The sequence below is a fragment of the Phyllobates terribilis genome, unplaced genomic scaffold, assembly GCF_046119375.1.
Source record: "Phyllobates terribilis strain yellow unplaced genomic scaffold, ASM4611937v1 Scaffold_12__6_contigs__length_324123572, whole genome shotgun sequence".
Classification (NCBI taxonomy): Eukaryota; Metazoa; Chordata; class Amphibia; order Anura; family Dendrobatidae; genus Phyllobates; species Phyllobates terribilis.
The window spans coordinates 244,229,225-244,244,795 of record NW_027362772.1 but is presented as its reverse complement, the minus strand read 5'-3'; the positions used below and the strand labels follow the sequence as shown (position 1 = coordinate 244,244,795).

At 40.0% G+C, this 15,571-nt stretch overlaps 2 protein-coding genes across 5 annotated transcripts in view; both read left to right on the top strand.

Moving 5' to 3' along the window:
- LOC141171544 (membrane-spanning 4-domains subfamily A member 4A-like) overlaps positions 1–5,679 on the top strand; it is a 36,002-nt gene extending 30,323 nt beyond the window's left edge. For 2 of the 3 annotated variants that reach the window (XM_073655225.1, XM_073655226.1), the window contains 3 exons: positions 235–399; positions 5,023–5,142; positions 5,441–5,679. In XM_073655225.1, the coding sequence (XP_073511326.1) occupies positions 235–399; positions 5,023–5,142; positions 5,441–5,530 (375 nt within the window). In that variant the 3' untranslated portion in view covers positions 5,531–5,679. The remainder of the gene's footprint in view (positions 1–234; positions 400–5,022; positions 5,143–5,440) is intronic. The other variant, XR_012252338.1, reaches the window with a different exon arrangement.
- Positions 5,680–8,086: 2,407 nt separating this feature from the next.
- LOC141171543 (membrane-spanning 4-domains subfamily A member 4A-like) overlaps positions 8,087–15,571 on the top strand; it is a 104,255-nt gene continuing 96,770 nt past the window's right edge. For both annotated transcript variants that reach the window (XM_073655224.1, XM_073655223.1), the window contains exons 1-3: positions 8,087–8,236; positions 9,735–9,903; positions 11,271–11,402. In XM_073655224.1, coding sequence (XP_073511325.1) covers positions 9,739–9,903; positions 11,271–11,402 — 297 coding nt within the window. In that variant the 5' untranslated portion in view covers positions 8,087–8,236; positions 9,735–9,738. The remainder of the gene's footprint in view (positions 8,237–9,734; positions 9,904–11,270; positions 11,403–15,571) is intronic.

The window sequence follows — 15,571 nt, the reverse complement described above, 5'->3', positions numbered from 1 at the left end:
GAGCACATGGACACACGGTCCGTGGAAACACACTGAGATGTGTCCAGACCCAATCATTTGAATGGGTCTGCGTGTGTCAGTGTCTCCGGTATGTGTGGAATCTGTCACCACACATACCGGAAAATATTGATGTGTGAAAGAGCCCTAGGTCAGATATATATAGTTTTTGGTGAAGTTGTTCTTGTTCTCTTGTTTGTGTTTTTTTTGCATCTCAAAATTGTTAATTTTTTCTAGGTGAGGTCAACTTTGGTGATGAACGTGATCAGTACTGCTGCTGCCAGCTTTTCAATAATAATGTTTACATCCATTTTTTCTTCACCTTTCCATTTCGAAATTCCTCATTTGTATTGTGCATATTATAAAGCAAATATGGAATGCATAGGAGCGTTTAACTCAACGGTAAATTCTCTATTTCATGCCTCTATTCTGTCAACATTTATACTAAATTATCTTCATCATCATGTCATTTTTGAGTCCAACATTATGTACTGCTTTATGTCAAAATATAGCTATAGTCAGTCTGCTTTTCTGATAGAGCTAATAATAATACATTTCTATAGCCCCAACATATTCCGCAGAACTTTACAATACAGAGTTCCAAATTCACTGCATAAACATAGGAGAGAATTCACTTCTAGTGGCATTTCATATGGCAGTCTTAGGGTATGTGCATACGGCGTCTTTTCTTAGGCGAATTTCACATAAAGGACTGCAAATGTGCCCTAAAAATAAACATAATGCGCAGCACAGCAATGTCAAAACAACATTGATGTGCACAATTTCCATCTTATGTCTCTTCTTATAATCACTTCAGGGTTCAGAAAACCTGAAGCAGTTGAAGGAATCGATATGCTCATTTTCAGGCGGCTTCCACTAGGAATCAACAAGCTCTCAATAGTTGAAAGTATTGACGCCTAAAAAAAGACCATCGGCACAGCAGCTTCAGGAAAATGCCCACCAGTGTCTATAGTAGATCTTTCAGTAGACATAGGCTGCCATTGTTCTTGGCAGCATGAGTTCTGCTGAAGGGCCTGCTGAAGGTACTCCTGTTAAGTTCAACAGCAGGAGACCATGGGAGATCATAATGTTCCCCATATACAGCAATACTGTGGTATCATGGTATATAAAACAAGCGATCAAATGATCACTCATTCAAGTTCCCTAAGGAGACTAAAAACGTAAAAAAAAATTAAAATATAAAAATTGAATATACATATTTTTTCCAGCTTAAAAATCTTTAAATAAAAATACTTGGTATCTATTAAAATCTATTTTTTAATCCCTGCGGCAATTGGCATAAAGCAAAAAAAATAAAAAAATTGAATCACAAAATTGCCATTTTTAGTTCACAGAAAATGCAATAGAAACCATTAGTGATGAGCGAGTATGTTTTCTTAACCCTTTCGCCGAGTATGCTCGGGCGAGCACCGAATAGTTACAGCTGCTCGGTGTTATGTTTGAATCACTCCCGTGTGCATGATTTGCAACTGTTTGACAGCTTTAATACATGTGAGGAATGTGTAAGAAATAGACATTCCTCACATGTATTAAAGCTGTCAAACAGTCGCAAATCATGCACATGGGAGTGATTCAAACATAACACCGAGCAGCTGTAACTACTCGGTGCTCGCCCGAGCATACTCAGCGAAAGGGTTAACAGAACATACTCGCTCATCACTAAAAACCATAAATACTTTCTAAGATTCCCAAAATAGTATCAATAAAAACAACAGCACATCACAAAAAACACAAGCAATCACACAACTCTATTGATGGAAATATACAAATTTCTCAATTTTTTTTCATCATTTTAAAGGCTGGGTCACACGACAATTTTTCACTCATTCAAGAAAATCGGTCCGACTGTGCTAATCACACTCTGATCAAACGCTGATCAGAGTTTGATCAGATTGTGATACGTTTTTCTCGGATATGAAGAAAATAATAATAAATAAAATTCTCGATAATCAGATGCAACTCAAGCATTGTGCAATTTTGTCCTTGGACTGACTCGGTCCGAGGAAAAAGGATCGAACATCTGCACAGCCCCACAGAATTGTTATCAGTCAAAACAATGGATTGACTTCATCCGATTTTTACGTTCATGTGCATGAGCACAAATACAATTTGTCCTACAAAACACAAATAATGAGTATATGTCGATGGAAAAATAAAAAAGTTCTGACTCTTGTAAGAAGTGGAGGATAAAGCAAAAGGGCCAAAACAAAAATTGGTCTTGGAGAGAAGGTGTTAGACCATGTTTACACGTTCAGTATTTTATATCAGTATAATTAGAGGAATAGTATAATTGAAACACACGCAAAACTTTGGTATTTTTTGCCAACTCCTGGTTTTGGCTTACAAATACTGATGTCAAATACTGACCAAATACTGAACGTGTGAATGTAGCCTTAGGCTGGGGTCACACTAGCGTATAATAAAAAAAAATAGTCTAAAAAAAAAGTCAGCCCAATGTTGACCCAGAAAAGTAGAATGAGTATCATGCGATACGATTTTTCTCACCTAGCATTCATATGACATGAGTGTTTAATCCGTATGCCATGCGTTTTTAACATCATCTTTTACATACTGTAATTCTCTATATAATTTAAAGCTAGTTTACAAACTAATAAACAATACAATGTACAGAGATAGATAGTTTGATAGATAGATATCCTGTAGACATATAATGTCACAAGCCCCCTACATATTATAAACTTGCACCCTTTAGTGCCATTCATTTGGTATTAAAGAGTATTTCGCTTTATTTAATTTTACATATAATTATAAATTTTAAAAAAATGACTTGTGGTCCCCCATATTTGTCATAACCAGCCAAGGTAAAGCAGACAGCTGGGGGCTTATATTATCAGGCTGGGAAGGTCTGTGGTTTTTGGGCCCATCGCAGCCTAAAAATACCAACCCCATATCCGCCTCAGAATTGGTCATCTAATGAGATGCGCCAATTCTGGCCCTTTGCCCGGCTCTTTCCAATTACCTTGGTGCGGTGGCAGTTGAGATAATGGTTGTTGGGGTTGATGACAGCTGTGATTTGTAAAAAATCAACCACTGGGGTTAATAATGGAGAGGTGTCTATCAGACACCCCCATTACTAACCCAGTAATCAAAAAGAAAAACACTTTATTTGAATAAAGACTCCCCCACACTATCACTCGTTCACCAATTTATTGAAAAAAAAGGAAATCCCATGCAGGTCCAAAGTAATCCAATGAATCCAAAGTAGTTCAGTAAAGAATATGACGCGCCCCCTGGGGCCGTGGGGTACTCGGTAGCCGGGCTGGTCCTTTTCTGGGGTAGTCACGGTGGCAGTGACCCGGTCCGTGGCCCCGGGCGGTCAAATGAAGAAAAGTAAAAGTTAATTTTGGGGAAAATGTTTGTGACGCCACCTGTGGTATGCGGCTATATGGGGCCACCGCTGCGGTGCAGTTTCCCTGGAGCTGATGGTGACGCAGCAGAGTTGGTTCAGCTCTCCACTGGCAGAGCTAAGCTCCAGGGCAGTGTAGATGATTTTATGAGGTAGATGTTGTTGATGCGGTGTAGTGCAGGGCTGGTAATGGTGCAGCAATTATTCAAGGACACAGTGGGGTGCAGTCTTCAGGTTTTATTCACAGTTGTTCAATTCTCCAGGTTACAGTTACCGGTGTGTAAGTGCCCACGTCGTCCTGTGTCCTCCGGGGTAGTGATCCAGCAAACTCTCAGGTATCTCAGGAGCACTTAGACGGGACCCCGTTCTATGTACCTTTCCTGGTCGTCTCTCTGCGCTGGCTCTCTCCCTCCTGCCCTGCGCCTCACACCCAGTGTCCCAAGCCAGTGGCCCCGGGCCTTGTCGGGCGACGCCCTCTTTGTCCACTGGGTCCTCTATGGCCACCTTTTCGGCGATTAGGTGTTGAGTGTGGCTGCAGCACCTGAAATGCAGCCTCCGGTTTGCTAGCTGAGACCTAAAGTACTCCACTAGGCTGGGGCCAGTCCCCTACTGCGGCCTGATCCCTCCACGTCAGCGTGAATTCGGGCCCACTGGTGGCATCCGCACTCGCCGTGCCCCTGGGATCCCTTCTATCTCTCTGGAGCCTTTCTCACTCCTGCTGTCTTCTCTCCTCACTTTCCACCTCCTGGGCCTCTCTGACTGGGCCCGACTCCTCTCTCTCCTTCCTTGCTCTCCTGAGCAGAACTGACCTCCTGCTCCAAACACTGGAACAGGAGACTGGCCTCTTTTAGAACTTTCCACCTTCCTTTTATTCTCCCACTTCAGTGCTCCCCTGAACCTCTTCCTCCACCCACACCCACTACATGGTTCCCTCTCTTCTGGTTCCCCCCCTTCCAGCCAGGGACAGGGCTCAGCAGTGACCAAGTGCATCTTGCCCCGCCTGCTGGTCTGGAGTGGTGTAGTGTTGGATGTAGGTGGGTGGGTCCCGGGTAGTGCTCCCTCCTTACTTGAGAGTGGGGTACCACACCTCTGGATGAGATGCAGTACCTCTGTGGCAACTGGACCCGCAGGGGCGCCACAGATACCTTAAAAACATAAAAAGGCAGAAATAAAAACTATAAACACGCCCTCGTTCACCAATTACCCAAAATGTTCCCACAAAGCTCCACCATAGCCCACTTTCCCCGATGTCTTCGGCGACTGTGAATAGCAGGAAAGTTCCTGCTATTCACAGGTGCCAGGTAGTGACTACAATGTTCATCAGAGAAGCCGGGTCTCGCTGCGCTCAGTGAGACCCGATGATGATGAACGTTGACCAGGAACCAGAGCCTGAGTGTGATAGCTGCCTTTACACATCCCAGTCAATGTTTTCTTGATAAAGACTGATCAAGAAGAACAAATAAAGTACAAAAGTGTAATGCAATAGCCTGAATTCATGTTGTTGCTTGTGGAATATGAGAAATCCATACAAATTTGTTTTAACACATATTCTCTTACTCTCCATTCAATGAACAAGAAATTTCATATTTTGTACCTTTATTTTCAGTTTTCGACACATTATTTTTTTTCTATTTTAGGTGTGCTTTAGTGGCATCATAATATACATGTTTTTACTTACCATACTAATGTTTTGCATCACCATATCTACATCAGTGTTTGGATGCAGGACTATATGCCGTACATCTTACGAAGAAATGGTGAGCTACCAGTCAAAAATATGTTTTCAATACTTTCGCATAAGCAGTATCTACTTTTATTGAGTGAAAAAAGTGCTCAGAGTATCATAGAAAACAAGACAATAACCCATTTACTAGTTCATATATAGTACTGTGCAAAACAAATAAATCCATGTTAATAAAACCTGTGTGAACAATTTGTAGAATTTTTTTTCGAACCAATGGAACTCTGTAAAAATCTATTAATTTATAATGTATTTTAATAGAATAACACCCATTAAAGATTGACATACGTTAATATTCAATGTATTTATTTTAGAGTGTGGTCATCTATCAAGCTACTACTTTGAATGCTCCAGTTACAACCACAGAAGCGCCTCCACCCTCCGCAATTACGCTGGACTCCTGAGCAGATCTTAAAGGATTATGGCACAAAACAAGGATCTGATATAAGAATATTCATAATAAATGGCAGAGCTCATTATTATCTGACCCATTTAGAGAGCTTGTTTTTTATATTAAATGGACAAAACACAATAAAAAACATTATTTTCAATAAGCAAAGGATTGCATTATTCTAGTATTTATTATTAACTAATAATATATACACTGCTCAAAAAAATAAAGGGAACACTCAAATAACACATCCTAGATCTGAATGAATGAAGTATTCTCATTGAATACTTTGTTCTGTACAAAGTTGAATGTGCTGACAACAAAATCACACACAAATCATCAATGGAAATCAAATTTATTAACCAATGGAGGCCTGGATTTGGAGTTACCCCAAAAATTAAAGTGGAAAAACACACTACAGGCTGATCCAACTTTGATGTAATGTCCTTAAAACAAGTCAAAATGCGGCTCAGTATTGTGTGTGACCTCCACGTGCCCGTATGACTTCCCTACAACACCTGGGCATTTGTGAGATGCAGAACAACTGAAAAGATGCTGGAAGAGTGCCTGACGCCATCTGTCAAGCATGGTGGAGGTAATGTGATGGTCTGGGGTTGCTTTGGTGCTGGTAAAGTGGGAGATTTGTACAAGGTAAATGGGATTTTGAATAAGGAAGGCTATCACTCCATTTTGCAACGCCATGCCATACCCTGTGGACAGCGCTTGATTGGAGCCAATTTCATCCTACAACAGAACAATGACTCAAAGCACACCTCCAAATTATGCATGATCTATTTAGGGAAGAAGCAGGCAGCTGGTATTCTATCTGTAATGGAGTGGCCAGCGCAGTCACCAGATCTCAACCCCATTGAGCTGTTGTGGGAGCAGCTTGACCTTATGGTACGCAAAAAGTGCCCATCAAGCCAATTCAACTTGTGGGAGGGGATCAGGAAGCACAGGGGGAAATTTCTCAAGATTACCTCAGCAAATTAACAGCTAGAATGCCAAAGGTCTGCAATGCGGTAATTGCTGCAAAGGGCGCATTCTTTGACGAAAGCAAAGTTTGAAGGAGAAAATTATTCTTTCAAATGAAAATCATTATTTCTAACCTTGGCAATGTCTGGACTATATTTTCTCATCATATTGCAACTCATATGATAAATAAAAGTGTGAGTTTTCATGGAAAACTCAAAATTGTCTGGATGACCCCAAACTTTTGAACGGTAGTGTAGGTACGTCATAGGTCGCTAGCCCCTCTTTGGTGCGGGCTCCAGCGCTGAGCCCGCACCTTTTCAGGCACATGACAGCTGATCTGATCAGCTGACATGTGCCCCTAACAGCCGCCGATTGAATCGCAAAAATCGAGAAAAAAGTCAAAACACAAGAATTTAATTTTTTTGGTGTCCGCAACATTGCAATAAAATGCAATCAACCCCAAAATAGTATCAATAAAACCATCAGCTTGGCGTGCAAAAAATATGCCCTGACCCGGCCATAGATCACGAAAAATGAAGATGCTACGGGTCTCGGAAAATGGTAACTTTTTTTCTCCAAACTTAGGATTTTCTTTTCATCACTAAAAGAAAAAAATATATAAATGTTTGGTATTAAGGAACTCGTAAGGACATGGAGAATCATAATGGCAGGTCAGTTTTAGCATTTAGTGAACATGGTAAAAAAAAAAAATTGTGGAATTGCACTTTTTTGCAATTTCAGCGCACTTTTGTTCTCATTTTCCGATACACTACATGGTGTCGTTCAAAACTACAACTTGTCTCGCAAAAAACAAGCCCTCACGCGGTCATATTGACTAAAAAATAAAAAAAAAGTTATGGCTCTGGGAAGAAAGGGAGCAAAAAAATGCAAAATCCAAAGGTTGTGAAGGGGTTAATGTTAAATACAGCCCATTTACAGGTAGCGTGCTTTTTGTGTAAGAAAGCAGACATTTTTTTTCTAACCATATACAATGCTTTGAAACTTTTGCCGCGTGAACACTGCAAATTACTGGACATATTACTGCAGCACAACTAAAAAAAAAAAAAAAAAGTCAAATGGTGAATAAAAGTCTACAACCTCCGCAAAGAGAAAACAAAGGGAAAAAAAAAACAAAGAAAAAATGCAAAACACAATTACATATATTCAGATATAATTAATATGGATCTGGCTGGAATGGTTTTATAAATTGTATTCACTTTGCTGGAACTTTGAGACAACTTAAATACGCAGTGCCAAAAACTCATCGTGGGAACCTAACCTAAGAGGTCTGGCTGGAATAGCTGAATTCTCAATCAGATATTTATATGTACAAACATTTATCAGTCTCATCACTCACTCCAGTCCTTTTAATTTTCATATCGCCCACCAGTAAGTTTTATGAAGCCAATTAACCCTTCAAGGTGTGTATGAGATGTGAGTGGAGATCTATGCCAAGAAGATATTGTCCTTAGTTGGATTTGAACCCAAGGCCTCTCAGTGCTCCATAGGACGGCAGTGCTGCAAACTGTCAAATTAAATAAATCCTTTAAAGCAGAATTAGTATACACTGATATTTCTATACAAAACTGAAAAAGTATCTAAAAGAACTGATCTGAAGTGGCACATGTAACAGGAACAAGGAAACCCATAAGTCCTCCTCCCTATATGGAGTCACATGAGCATTGTGCAATTTCTGTAAGCAGCTCCTTCATACTTTCTGGACCATCGGGGAGGAAACCTCTGGGTAAGTCTCCTTCAGGTCTGGCAGCACAAGGTGCTAAAGATCTACAGAGCATGAACTCTACACTGATCCATTCTGCGATACTTTGTAGCAACTCTGTTCAGTGATACTTTGTAGCAAACTAATATGATACATTGTAGCAAACTATGAAGACAGGAGAGAGTTTAATGCTGTTGTGTTCAGTTCTGCAACTCACTTTCAGTCTCTGGACATAAACAGGAAAAAGACCCCAACAGATCTAATATTAACCCTTAAGGACCCCCCTATTTAGGACCTAAGCCATTTCTTTTTCTTTTTTTGTGTTCCAAGAGCAATATTATTGTTTTAAGTCTATGTATATTCAATATAGGGTCAGATTCAATATTGCGTTTCTGACTGTTTTTTTTTTTTTTTGATGGAGGTGGTGAATACCTTTCAAGTAGTGACTTTGTGGTTTGCAAAAAATTCATCAAACGATTTGCACCTTTTTTCTGATTGCCTTTTGCGGTTTAGTTAGTTTTTATGTCAATGCGGCTGTTTTAGACAGTCAGGAAATGCAATTCTTTCTAGAAAGTCACAAAATTTGGCACAACTCTTCTCCAGTCCTCTCCCCCCCCCCAAAGTGTTTTTATGTATGTCAACTATGTCGCATTTTTTGACATATTTTCGAAAATGTACAATGCAAAATTCATAAATTCAATTGACAATACAAGCGCATTTGAATTTCTTCTGGTTTCCTGGGTCCATTCATCCAATCTCAATTTTGCACTCTTTGGCAGTGCAGAAAAAACTCTGTTCCTTATTTTTTATCCTGGATCACTTTGCTGCTCTGCAGCAGCCATTATCATTCACTATCATATTGTTGTGGTCGCACAACTTTGCCAGGTGAGAAAATTCCCTACTACTGATTTCTTATGTAATATGGACAAGACTCTATTGTTTTTTTTCCAGCTTCCTTTTCTCTCAGCAGAAACGACAAGTTATGAAAGTGACTTAAACGTTCAAATGTTGACTCAGGTCAATAATGTGTTGAAAAACTTTTAATCATCTTTTAGGGGGTAAAAACGGAGCAAAAATAGCACTCTGTAATTTATTAAAATTTTAAAGGTTTCTTTGTTAGGGTTTTTTTTAAGGCATTCATTGTGCAGTAAAAGTGACATGTTGGCTTTGTTTTACATGTCCGTACGATTATGACGATACCAATTGTGCATAATTTTTTATTTTGCTTTCCTAGATTTGTGAAATAGAATCAATTAAAAAAAAATCATTAGCTTTTGTTTTGCCAAGTTTTCAGAGCCATAGGTAATTTTTTTTGTGGGATGAGTCAGTGTTATCATTAGTACCACTTTGGACTGAGGTGTTTTTTTTAAGTTTTTTTTTATTCATTTTTTTAGGAGATGAATAAATGTGAAAAAGCAATATAAGCTTTTTTTTAAGTCTTTTTTTCCGTAGATTTAAGAAATAGAAATGTTGTTTTCATACATTAAAATGTAATTTATATCACTTGCCTTTGCATTTTAAGATTCATGTCTACAGCTGTAGCAGATGCGGGTGGTGTTGTGGTTATCTCTCAGGTGAGACCCCAAAGTGATCAAGGAAATGGACCTGAGGAAGGAGAGACTGGCGCTGCTCCAACCAGCATGCCCAAGCAAGTTGTTACATTTTACAGGGGAGAACCTGAAGTTTTAGGGGTAAGTCCATGTCCTATTTGTTAATACAGTTGTGCTCTGCCAGGATTTACAGCAACATTGAGTAACACAAGCCGATCCTCCCAACCGCTCCAGAAATAGGTGTCAGTTTCTCCGTCCCTCGCGAGACTCACCGTATGGCTAAGCAGTACTGTACAGCCACATATGGGGTATTTCCACGTTAAGCAGAAATTGTGTGACACATTTTGGTGCCAATTTTAGCCATTTCCCTTTTGTAAAATCTAGGACTAAAAAAAATGGGGGGAGGGGGGGTAAAAATTTAATTAATTATTGTGTCTACACTGCCCAATGGTATAAACTTCTATGACAAACCCAAGGTATCAATATGATCACTGCACCCCTAGATGAATCATTGAGAGATGTAGTTTGTATAATGGGGTCACTTATGGGGGGGTTCTGCTGTTCTGGCACCTCAGAGGCTCTTCCAGTGGGTCATGGCACCATAACGGTAAAATCTGTGTTATAATATAATGCTTCTTCCCTTCTGAGCTTTCCACTGTGCCTGAAAAGTAGTTCCCGATTACATGTAGGGTATTGGCGTACTCAGGAGAAATTGCACGACAAACTGTGACGTCCATTTTTTCCTCTTAGCCCTTATACTAATTAAACATTTGGGGATAAAACAACATTTTAGAGGTAAAAATGTAATTATTCTTTCTTCACCGCCCAATGGTATAAATCTCTGTTAGGCACATGTAGTGTCAACATGCTCACTGCACCCATAGATTAATTCATTGATAGGTGTAGTTTGTAAAATGACGTCGCTTATGCAGAGTTTTTGTCGTTCTGGCACCTCTGGGTCTCTGCCAATGTTACATGGCACCCTCAAACCATTCCAGCAAAATCTGAAGTCCAATATGGCTCTTCTTCCCTTCTGAGCTTTGCACTGTGCCTCAAAAGCAGTTTACAACCACATATGGGGTATTGGCATACGTAGGAGAAATTGCACAGCAAATTGTATTGTGTAATTTCTCCTTGTGAAAAAAAAAAAAAATTGGACCTAAACGAACATTTTTGTGGGAAAAATGTTTGTGTTTTTTTTCATTATTTTCACAGCTCAATGTTATAAACTTCTGTGAATCACCTAAGCGTTCAAGGTGCCTACCACACATCTAGTTACATTCCTTGAGGGGGCTATTACTCCGAGGATATCAGCTTGGGGACTACATGATCACAATCTCTTAGACTCCGCTCCCTGGTTTAACCCAATGTCAAATCCATAACCACCCATCACCATTAGTAAGCCTCGCTATACTTTGACATTTCGTATACTTATAGGTTTATACTCCTTTCCTGGCAATATAACTTGTTGGTCTCATACAAATAAATAAATGTCTCTTATTTTGCAGACAGCACAGATATTTACTGGGATCCTTTTTATATCCATCGGCATTCTTACATCAATAGTCTACAGTCGAAGATATTATTTTTACATGCCAGTTTCGGCCCGCAGTGGTATCGCAATATGGTCTGGAATATTGGTAAGATATCCACATTTAAAGCGAATGTATATCTACAATGACTGTCTGATATTCCCCTCAGTTCTTGCTGCTTTTCTGTAATCACAGGATCATATCCATGCCTATGGGTCCAGGCTGCTGTTCTCCTTCCTCTCCGCAGCTCTGCTTCTTCTGCCTGCCTACTGTGTAAAGACACAAGCCCACCACAAGCTCCCTAGGTGGTCAGTACAAGGAAAACTGATTTCTTTATAGCAAGGGAGGAAACAGAGTACAGATTACTAAGCTATTAATTAGGGAAGATAAAAAACATAGACATACTGTACACATGTACAGTACAGACCAAAAGTTTGGACACACCTTCTCATTTAAAGATTTTTCTGTATTTTCATGACTATAAAAATTGTACATTCACACTGAAGGCATCAAAACTATGAATTAACACATGTGGAATTAATAACTTAACAAAAAAGTGTGAAACAACTGAAAATATGTCTTGTATTCTACAAAGTAGCCACCTTTTGCTTTGATGACTGCTTTGCACACTCTTGGCATTCTCTTGATGAGCTTCAAGAGGTAGTCACCGGAAATGGATTTCACTTCACAGGTGTGCCCTGTCAGGTTTAATAAGTGGGATTTCTTGCCTTATAAATGGGGTTGGGACCATCAGTTGTGTTGTGCAGAAGTCAGCTGGATACACAGCTGATAGTCCTACTGAATAGACTGTTAGAATTTGTATTATGGCAAGAAAAAAGCAGCTAAGTAAAGAAAAATGAGTGGCCATCATTACTTTAAGAAATGAAGGTCAGTCAGTCCGAAAAATTGGGAAAACTTTGAAAGTGTCCCCAAGTGCAGTTGCAAAAACCATCAAGCGCTACAAAGAAACTGTCTCACATAAGGACCGCCCCAGGAAAGGAAGACCAAGAGTCACCTCTGCTCCTGAGAATAAGTTTATCCGAGTCACCAGCCTCAGAAACTGCAGGTTAACAGCAGCTCAGATTAGAGACCAGGTCAATGCCACACAGAGTTCTAGCAGCAGACACATCTCTTCAACAACTGTTAAGAGGAGACTTTGTGCAGCAGGCCTTCATGACAAAATAGCTGCTAGGAAACCACTACTAAGGACAGGCAACAAGCAGAAGAGACTTGTTTGGGCTAAAGAACACAAGGAATGGACATTAGACCAGTGGAAATCTGTGCTTTGGTCTGATGAGTCCAAATTTGAGATCTTTGGTTCCAACCACTGTGTCTTTGTGTGACGCAGAAAAGGTGAACGGATGGACTCTACATGCCTGGTACCCACCGTGAAGCATGGAGGAGGTGTGATGGTGTGGGGGTGCTTTGCTGGTGACACTGTTAGGGATTTATTCAAAATTGAAGGCATATTGAACCAGCATGGCTACCACAGCATCTTGCAGCGGCATGCTATTCCATCTGGTTTGCGTTTAGTTGGACCATCATTTATTTTTCAACAGGACAATGACCCCAAACACAGACCTGAACCCAATTGAGATGGTTTGGGGTGAGCTGGACCGCAGCGTGAAGGCAAAAGGGCCAACAAGTGCTAAGCATCTCTGGGAACTCCTTCAAGATTGTACGAAGACCATTTCCGGTGACTACCTCTTGAAGCTCATCAAGAGAATGCCAAGAGTGTGCAAAGCAGTCATCAAAGCAAAAGGTGGCTACTTTGAAGAACCTAGAATATAAGACATATTTTCAGTTGTTTCACACTTTTTTGTTAAGTATATAATTCCACATGTGTTAATTCATAGTTTTGATGCCTTCAGTGTGAATGTACAATTTTCATAGTCATGAAAATACAGAAAAATCTTTAAATGAGAAGGTGTGTCCAAACTTTTGGTCTGTACTGTATGCAGGGATGTAGAAATAATGGTTGCATTTACAGCCTCTGCAAGAAGATGATGATTATAAGAGATAGGAAGATATCCTGTAACAGGTTTGAATTGGGGTCTAGCACTCCAGGGTTATACAGAGCTCACCATTCAGGGAAATGTTAGATCTGCAGCAAATAAAAAAAGGGATTTTATTAAAACTGCAGCAAGCAGCTCAGGAAGTGGCATATCACTAGAATCAGGGTCTTTGCCCCTACATCTTGCTGCTCTCAGATGGAGCAGCAAAAACCGGGTAACAGATTCTATTTAAAAGGCTACCCTGACATTAACCCCTTAACGACCTCGCATGTATGAGTACGTCCAAGGTCGCATCCCTCTCTGATCTGATCAGCTGTCATGTATCCCTAACAGCCACAGGTAGAATCGCGATCCACCTGCGGCTGTTAACAGGTTAAATGGCGCTGTCAATATCTGACAGAGGCATTTAACATGGCCGCGCTGGAAGGGCCGCCCATCGGCGCCCGTGTCACATGACTGTAGGTCACCGATGGGTTGGCATGACAACACAGGGTCTGCAGGAGACCCCTACGGTTGTCGTTGCCGGCATGCTATAAGTGCCAACCAGCAGTCGGTGCTCATAGCAAGTGAGCACTTTAGCTTCACACAGTAGGGATGAAGCCCTGCTGTGTATAGAACAGGCGATAGAATGATCGAAGCTTCTAGTCTCCTATGAAACAAGTGAAAAGTCAAAAAAGTTTTTAAAAATATTGAAAAATTTAAAAAGCATATAAAAGTTCAAATCACCCCCTTTCGCCCCATTCAAAATAAAACAATAAAAAAAAATTAAATCTACACATATTTGGCATCACCGCATTCAGAATCGCCTGATCTATCAATATATAAAAATAATTAATCCGATCGGTAAACGGAGTAACAAGAAAAATTATCAAAATGCCAGAATTAAGTTTTTTTTGGTCACCACAACATTGCAATAAAATGCAATCATGGGCGATCAAAAGATTGTATGTACCCCAAAATGGGTATCAATAAAAACATCAGCTAGGCACACAAAATACAAGCCCTCACCCGGCTCCAGATGCTGAAAAATGGAGACGCTACAGGTCTCGGAAAATGGCGACTTTTTTTTTTTTTGCAAACTTTGGATTTTTTTTTCACCACTTAAATAAAAAAAGAGGAGATATATGTTTGGTATCTATGAACTCGTAATGACCTGGGGAATCATATTGGCAGGTAAGTTTTAGGATTTAATGAAGGTGGTAAAAAAAATAAATAAATAAGAACACATTGTTGAATTGCAGTTTTTTTGCAATTTCACCGCACTTTGATTTTTTTTCCTATTTTCCAGTTCACTACATGGTAAAACCAATGGTGTCGTTCAAAAGTATTACTCGTTCCGCAAAAAATAAGCCCCCACTCGGCCATATTGACCAAAAAGTAAAAAAGTTATGGCTCTGGGAAGAATGAGAGAGAAAAAAAAAAGTGCTAAAAACGGAAAATGGCCCAGGGGTAAAGGGGTTAAGATATCTTATTTGAGAAATTTGCTTCTTTCACCTTCTGGACTGATCAATCATTCTCTATTCAATGTGAAAGAACTTCACATTACTAAGATAAGACATGACAGTTAGTGCTTTTAAAATTCTATGGAGCTAGAGGCAGGGGAGGATCTATAAACAGTTACAGTTCTCCATAGAACTTTATAAACACCAAGTGTCATCTCCTATCTTGTTAATTGGAATTTGTATTCAGTGAAGACACATTTTACCCATGAATTGAGAATTTTGAGAATGAAAGATCATTCTAGGAGGAGAAAGAATCAGATTTCTCTGATAAGATGGATTACATTGTTTGTATTTTCATATGTGACACCGATTTATGAAAAATAAATTAAAACAATGTTTACTCTTTAAGCTCTTTATAGAGTGTCTTGATACTTTGACCCCAGTGATCAGCTTCTGTAATCAGCAGTGGAACCCAGCAGTGAGTGTTCAGTTCTCCTGCAGCGCCACCAAAGAGTAAATAAAGTATTACACATAGTGATGAGCGAATGTGTTCGCCACTGCTCGGTACTTGCCCGAGCATCACTGTGCTCGACAAGCTCGGCGAGTATTTCCGGGTTGCTCGGGCGGGAACTCAGGTCCCCTACCTGCCTGTTTGACGCTCTTTAGAGAGCCAATGAACATGCAGGGATTGCCTGTCACTCACTGTAATGCCGTAGCCATGTTGGTTGTGGGCATTACAGTGATTGGCTGGCCACATAATGTCATCAGGTCTATATTAGACCGGGCGCCGCCAAGCTCGTCACAGTCTACATTAAAAAAC